The sequence below is a fragment of the Bos javanicus genome, chromosome 3, assembly GCF_032452875.1.
Source record: "Bos javanicus breed banteng chromosome 3, ARS-OSU_banteng_1.0, whole genome shotgun sequence".
Classification (NCBI taxonomy): domain Eukaryota; kingdom Metazoa; phylum Chordata; class Mammalia; order Artiodactyla; family Bovidae; genus Bos; species Bos javanicus.
This window is the reverse complement of record NC_083870.1, coordinates 16,982,649-16,989,991: the sequence shown is the minus strand read 5'-3', so window position 1 is coordinate 16,989,991 and position 7,343 is coordinate 16,982,649. Positions and strand designations below refer to the sequence as shown.

At 54.3% G+C, this 7,343-nt stretch overlaps 1 protein-coding gene across 2 annotated transcripts; it reads right to left on the bottom strand.

The window, feature by feature from the left end:
• Positions 1 to 1,212: 1,212 nt before the first annotated feature.
• S100A5 (S100 calcium binding protein A5) lies at positions 1,213 to 4,620 on the bottom strand. Of its 2 annotated transcripts, none has more exons than XM_061405889.1 (3): positions 4,563 to 4,620; positions 3,188 to 3,346; positions 1,213 to 1,490 (listed from the first exon to the last, which is right to left on the bottom strand). In XM_061405889.1, exons 2-3 carry the CDS (start codon positions 3,323 to 3,325, stop codon positions 1,347 to 1,349), a joined length of 282 nt encoding a protein of 93 aa, XP_061261873.1. In that variant the 5' UTR covers positions 3,326 to 3,346; positions 4,563 to 4,620; the 3' UTR covers positions 1,213 to 1,346. The 2 variants fall into 2 exon arrangements, with proteins under 2 accessions (XP_061261873.1, XP_061261872.1); XM_061405888.1 differs by lacking the exon at positions 4,563 to 4,620 and adding an exon at positions 3,606 to 4,035.
• Positions 4,621 to 7,343: the final 2,723 nt, after the last annotated feature.

The window sequence follows — 7,343 nt, the reverse complement described above, 5'->3', positions numbered from 1 at the left end:
GTGTCATGAGTTATTTACCCTCCACAGCAAAGTTTTTCAGATCCTCTCCTAAGAAAGGATTTTGATATGGAGAAGTGGGGAGAGCAGAAATCTCTGGCCCCCAGAGATGATGGGGGTGGGGCTCATTGCAAAGGAGGAAATGGAGGAGAAGGGGGCTGGCATGGAGGTCAAGGCCAGACTGTTTTCTTAGTGTGTTGGGGGTGGGGGCGGGGGGCGGAGGGAGAGCCTCCTGTGAGCCAGGGACAAGTCGTTCTGGCCTGCCCACCACTGCCCTCAGGGACCACATCCCAGCTGCCCCCAGTGATAGGGACAGAACAACGGGGCCAAGTAGTGGGAAAGTGAATCCCACTGGGGGACTATAAGTAGAAAAAGTTTGAGAGACCCCTATGAATTGATGATTACTCAAGAAAGTGGGTTTGCTTAGCCACAAAATCAAGCAGGCTTGCTTAGCAACGAAACCATGCATCAGAACATAAGACATACCCCCAAACAACAAAACAATGATGGCCTGAGCCCCACATCCTGCCCAGTGAGCCTCAGTAAGTTAATGATCCCTAGGTCGTGCTCTCTGTACACATAAAAAACAGTAATTTGTAGACCTAACTTGACCATGTAGAGATAAGAAAACTCCCCTGCTCAACCCAGAGGAGGAGCTAATGATGGAAGCACGATGTCTACTCAAGAAGGACAAAGGTCTTCTCCCCCTCCCCACCTTTCCTCTGATTGTAAAATTGTAACCCAGTAAGTTCTTAGGGCCGGGCATCTCTCACTCACCCACTTGTAAGCCTCACAATCATCCTCTTCCAGTAAATCACTTCTTATCTACCACTTAGCCTCTTGCTGAATTCTTTGCTGTGCTGAGACTTAAAGGGCTATGGTACCAGAGCTCTTTGGAGCTCCTGAAACAGCACCTAAGGATTTCACCCTTATTGTGAGTGTCCTCATTCCCTGAGCCACTTTCCCCCAGCAACTTTCTCTGCATACTTGCAGCATTCCCTCGAGGCAAGCAAAAGCCTGGCCCTACTTCCCCATTTTTTTTTTTTTTTTTTTTTGGAGGGCAAGACTACGCCTGGATAAGATTAGTCACATCCACTCTGAAAGACTCAGAACCCTAACTCCCAGAGGCTGTCCACTTACTCAAGGAGAAGCTCTGCCTAGCCCCACCCCACCCCCAGCCAAGATGGAAAAGAATTCTACCAAACCAGCCCTGGACACCTGGAATGGAAAACCTTTATTCCTCTGCTGGAGGGGAAGGCTGAAGCAGGGTCTATCTGGGAGGGAGGGGAAGGCGAGGGGCCATGCAGGGTTTGTGAGCAGAGCTGTAGGGGCCAGGGACCAGGCTCCGGTCACTGGTTCTCCTCCAGAAAGAAGTCATTGTAGGCCATGCACAGCGTGGTCAGGAACACCGAGTACTCCTTGAAGTCAATCTCCTGGTTGCTGTTCTTGTCCAAGCTCTTCATCAGGTCGTCAACGCTGCTCTCCCTCATCTTCTTCAAGGGCCCAGATAAAAGAGACAGGTCAGCCAGCCACCTCTCCCAGCCCTGCCGTGCCCCCTGGGAAGGTGGCCTCAGGCTGATCCCCAGCTGAGTCAGCAACACAGAGCATCTCAACCCCCAGAGCCTCCCCCCAGGCCACAGCCAGCATGGGATCTGACACCAAGCAGAGCCTCCGTGCCCTGAATAAATGACAAGAGTTCGGGTTACTGCAGGCACCCCTCTTCCTCTCAACAATTTCTACCGTTCAAAGAAACAGCTAGACTTCCTACAACACCTCATAGAAACAGCTTGGTGACTATACTGGCACTGAGCAGGATCCAAGTCTTATTCTGTCCCTGTTGGGGATCGTTCAGAACGCAAGCAGATCACACATCCCTCCACGAGAGCAGTGGTTAGAGCTCTGTGTTCCCTAGCTAGGAGAGCCTGCAGGATAGCTATATGGCACGAGTGCATGGCACCCAGGCCTGCTCTCTGTCTGGTCCCCTGCCCTCCCAGCCCAGCTCTACAAGAGGAGGGAGACAGGGCACTTGGAGGGAACAGGAAGAAAATACAGGCACATCCTGCCCGCTCCTCTCCGCTGTCCTCCACTCCAGCTTTGCCACAGGAGACAGGACGTTGGGACATACGGAGATGGAAACAGCCTCTCTGTGACGCCATGCTTGTCCCCAGTCTGGGCTCCTGTTATAGCCAGGCCCTCCCCAGGGCCTCCGTCTCCCTGTAATTAACCCTGCCGGACCCATGGCCCCTCCCTCTGCCCTCATTAAACTCCAGGATGCAGAGAAGTAGGCAGGAAGGCCAGAGGGGAGGCCCGGTGACACCCACACCTGCTTTGGTCCCCTGTCCACAGAGACATATTCCCACTTTTCTCTAGGGAGGTCCACTGAGGTTCAGGATGCCACAGGAGAGCCCCCCGCCCCAGGCTGATTTTAAAGGAAACAGGGAGAGTGATACATGGAGCTGGCCTTGAATTCCAACCTCTCACTAGCTGGAGATTATATAATGCATCTGAGCCTCAATTTTTTTTTTAACTGTAACAATAATATGATGACTACCTCACAGGCCTCTCCCTCTTCAGTTGCCTCCCTCCCACCATCTCCATCTGGTAAGAATCAGTTCTGCTTCCTTCCAACCTGTGTTCACAAACTAACAGAATGGTCCTTTTGGGTCCCATGTCAGCATTGGCTGAAAGCCCCAGCAATGGTGGATGCACAGAGCAGGGCCAGGTGGGAGCCCTGCCCGTGAGTTATGCATAGCTGACCTGGACCCCCAAATCCCCTCACCCACCACCCACCCCATTCCTCTCACAGATTCCACAGCTGCAGGAACCCAGCCTCAACCTGGAAGTCTCCTTGATCTCCTTATCTGCATCCCTCACCCGAGCTGAGGTCCTCCCTGCAAAAGCTGCTCTCTCTGTTCCCAGTGATACCTGATTCATCCCTCGGCTCTAGGTCTAGAGTTGTACACGCCCAGGATGTTCACTGTCTTCCTTGGGTCTCCGCCCCTACTTTGGGCCCTCCTGTCCTGGCTGAGACTAGTGTACCTTACAGACAGACATGTGTCCCCTCTGGAGGGGCCTCCCCCCCTCGTGCTGGGGAGCCCCTGACAGTGGCATCCCCTTCTTTTCCCTCCCCTCCCCCACCTACCCAGGGAGCACTGGGACTCTGGGGTGCAGGGGAGGGACCGGAACCTACCTCACCAAGACACAGCTCCTTCTTGATCAGTTCCTTCAGCTCCTTCCTGCTCAGAGTCAGTTTGCTGCCCTCTCTCCCAGAATATTTATGGAAAGTGGTGACCATAGTGGTCAGTGCCTTCTCCAGAGGGGTCTCCATCACGGTGTGCAGTTCCAGAGGCTGAAGGGAGAGGGAAAGATCACATGCCCCAGGAAGCCGGACCCCATCACTAGCCCCTCTCCAAGCTTCTCCTTCAAGGACCAGTGACTGGAACGCATGGTGAGACCAAAGTCTGGCACGTGGACCCCAATGTCTCAGGATAGGCTGTAGTGAGACCCACGGCAAACTTGGAACAGCCAGAGCCTGACCAGCCCTGGAAGGAGACTGCACACTCTCCTGCTTAGAAGATGTTGAGAAAAAGGTCTAGGGGCAAGCTGACCTTCCCAGAAGAACTGGTGGCAGATGGTGGAGCCAGTGAAGGGTCAGGATTTTCTTCCGGCCTGACCCAGCTTGGGCACTCACTTTCCAGAGGTCATTCTCCTTACCTTAGTCACCCTCCCTGGCCCAGGAGCCTGAACCGCCCGCTATCAGGGAGTGTCCCATTACAGAAGTGGGGGACAGGGCAAAGAGAGAGTCCAGGGGTTGGAGGAACTGGGGCTGAAACTGGAAGATAAGATCTCAACAGGAAGCCGGGAAGGGGGGACAGGACTTGTCCGGCTGGTCCCCAGGCTCCAGCCCAGAGAACTGCACACACAGACCAGTCATGAGTCAGGGAAGGAAGTGGGCCTCCTCTCCGGGGTCATTGTGAGGGCTGGATGCAGAGACTAGGTTTGATGGGGCCCTCCAGTCCACCAGCACAGCCACACACCCCTCCAAAGGAAGAGGCTCTTGGAGCTCCTGTGACTCAGACTTGGAAACCACTTCCCCCTTAGGCAGGAAGGAGCCAACACCCAAGGAACTTGGGGTTTGCAGGTAAATCTGTGTAGGGTCCTGAGCCAGGAAAGGAGGAAGAAGCTGCTGTCTCCTACCCTCAGCTGGAAGCCCACCTGGCTATTCCTGCCTCCTACCTCCCCAAACCCTCAGGAGACTCCCCACCACCAGGAGACTCCCCACCACTGGGAGACTCAGCCAGGACCAAAGTGGAAGGCGGGGGTCTCGGCAGTTGCAGCAGCCTCCTGGCTGGTTCTGATCCCCACCTCCACCTCCAGAGCCACTTTCTCGGGAAATTCTCATAGCCGTGATGCCAAATACCTGGCCCTCTCCTCCCTGAGCACATGCCCACTCATCAGACCCAGCCTTTCTTTGGGGAGGTCACCAGAGCTTGTCAGCTTCTGGCCTCATCACCCAGCTTGCCCTACCGTATAAATGAGCAGGGAGATCAGAAGGAAGGACTCACCAAGGAAGGAGAGAGCCAGAGAACTCACGCGGCAGACACAGGCTGCCTGCCACTGCGGTCTGCCTATATTCCCTTGTTCCAGTCCCCAGGAAACCAGGGGAAAGAAAGGGCCAATAAGAAGGGGCCAGGGACAAAGAGGCCTAGGTCAGAGCCTCCTGGGACATGGCTGCAGAGAAACCCCCTTTTGCGAATCTCACCTTCCTTGTTTCTAAACAGAGGGGATGGGAGCATACGGAGTTTACCATGGTACATACATTTTCAATCCCAGAAGCTTTGTCTTTCCAACCAAAACCCAGAACTCACAATCTGATGGGACAACAGCCAGGCTCCCTGGAAAGAAGAATCAGGAGGTATGCAGGGTATCCACCCATACCCTAGGCTGCTCTTTGTATTGCGGCCCTCCCACCCACCCAAGAGCAGAACAGATGCATCTCAAGATGGAAATCAGCAGGGGAAGATGTTTCCTGCCAAGGGCATGGTCAAGGTCATTAGTGAGTATGGAGACTAAAATTTTAAAGGACTTTTCAATGATGATTTCTTCAACACCTCTCTGGTCACCATGGGAAAGAATTGTCAGAGATTCTTGGGGAACTGAGAATCAGGGAGACCAAGGCAGAAATCGGGGAAGGGTAGGGCTGGATGATGGGGTAGAGGCTGTGGACTCTGGGGAGCAGGTTCAAGGTGCAATAATGACCAGGGTGTGGGTCAAGGAGATTTGCCTATATCCCAGGAGAGACTCAGACATTGTTCTGTGATTAGTTGCTCAGTCGTGTCTGACTCTTTGCAACCCCATGGACTGTAGCCCGCCAGGCTCCTCTGTCCACGAGATTCTCCAGGCAAGAATACTGCAGTGGGTTGCCATGCCCTCCTCCAGGGGATCTTCCCAAACCAGGGATTGAAACCAGGTGTCCCACATTGCACACGGAATCTTTACCATCTGAGCCACCAGAGAAGCCCAAGAATACTGGAATGGGTCACCTATCCCTTCTCCAGGGGATCTTCCCAACCCAGGAACCGTGTCGGGGTCTCCTGCATTGCAGGCAGATTTTTAATCAGCTGAGCTACCAGGGAAGCCCGGACATTGTTCTACCACCAACCAGTTCAAGAATGAGAAGAGAACAGAGTTAGGGGCTTAGCGCCTGTGGCTGATGCCGCCTCACCCTAGCCTGCCTAGATGCTCCCTGCTGCCCCCAATTCCACTCCCACCCCCAGCTGCCAAAGGTAAAGAGGCAGCAGGGGCTGGTCGCTAAGCAACAGGAGTTTCCAAAGTAGAGAGCTGATGCAGAAGGGAGACCCAGGGGAGGGCAGTCCAATGGAAGATGGGCAGACCGGGGAGGGGGATGAGGGGGAGAAGGAAGAAGTGGCAAACTTTTTCCTGGATCAAAATTCTATCCGAGTCTCTGTAGTCACACTCTGAAGGAACATCTGAGTCACCTACCCCACTCCTCTGCAACTTGAGAGAAAAACAACACGATGAGAAGAAAAGGGGAAAGCTTGAAAGGTCACGGACACCAGACCTTCTCTGTCTCTGGACCTGCCTTCTACTCATCTCTTCATTGAAGGTCCCTGTACCACCCAAGCAAGGCCTGGAAATCTAATGCCCACCCATTGCAGGCTGGAGCCGCTGGTCTTTAACCTAAAGAGAAGCACTATCATGCCTGATATTTTCAGGAGGGCTGGGGAGGAGGGGCGGAGAAGGCAATGGCACCCCACTCCAATACTCCTGCCTGGAAAATCCCATGGACGGAGGAGCCTGGTAGGCTGCAGTCCATGGGATCGCTAAGAGTCGAACACGACTGAGCGACTTCACTTTCACTTTTCACTTTCATACATTGGAGAAGGAAATGGCAACCCACTCCAGTGTTCTTGCCTGGAGAATCCCAGGGACAGGAGAGCCTGGTGGACTGCCATCTATGGGGTCACACAGAGTCGGACACAACTGAAGTGACTTAGCAGCAGCAAGGAGGAGGGGAGTCTCAATTCACTTATAAAATCTCATGCCTAGAATTTTGTCTCCAAAACTCTGGTCGCCTCCCACTATCTCCCTCCCTCCCAGCACAGTTACTGTCCACTCTTCAGTTCCAAGGTCCTTTGTCCTCCTCTGATGGAACATGACTGTTAACTGGTAACAAATCTCATCCCAGGGCCTCCAGAGAGATAGGCTTAGAGAAGGATGATATTCTCATGCTGTGGCCATCAACCTGCCCTTCCTCCATGTCACCTCCCTGATCTGACCCTGGACAGGAAGGATTCATCTCTCCTGGGGTCTGAAGCCAGGGCACTGGAACAGGTGGCAGGCGGGACCCGAGCTGTAAGTGTCAGGATTGAGCCTTCCTCCCCATTCCACTCTGGCCTCACTACGTCCTCCCCATGACTCAGTCCTTTCCCCACCACCCCAGGGCACCCACACTCCATTCCAGACCCCAGCCAGGAGCAGATGTGACCTCCGAATCCATCCCAGCCTCAGTCAGAGGTCCTGCCAGAGGCAAGGCTGGGGAGGTGGGATGGGTGAGAACACTGGCTAAGATCCTACAGCTGGGACATTCCAAGCGTCTGGGGTCCCTTTCCCTGCCTTTGACCCCATCCAGAGTCGCCTCTGTCCGCCACACACATGCACAGTCCCCGACATCCGTCTCCCACCTTCACTAGTCTGCTCTCCACTCTCCACAAGATGACAACTCAGCTCCCAGCATCCTCCATTACCCCCGCCCCGCTGCCCCCGCAACGCATCCCTCAGGCCCCACCCCCACGCCCCCGGAGTTTCTCAGACCATCAGCCTCA

Coding starts and splice junctions, on each gene's coding strand:
- S100A5 (XM_061405889.1), bottom strand. CDS start 3,325: ATGGAGACCCCTCTGGAGAAGGCACTGACCACTATGGTCACCACTTTC. Junction 1,491..3,187: donor AGGAGCTGTGTCTTGGTGAG/GTAGGTTCCGGT, acceptor GGGCCCTTGAAG/AAGATGAGGGAGAGCAGCGT.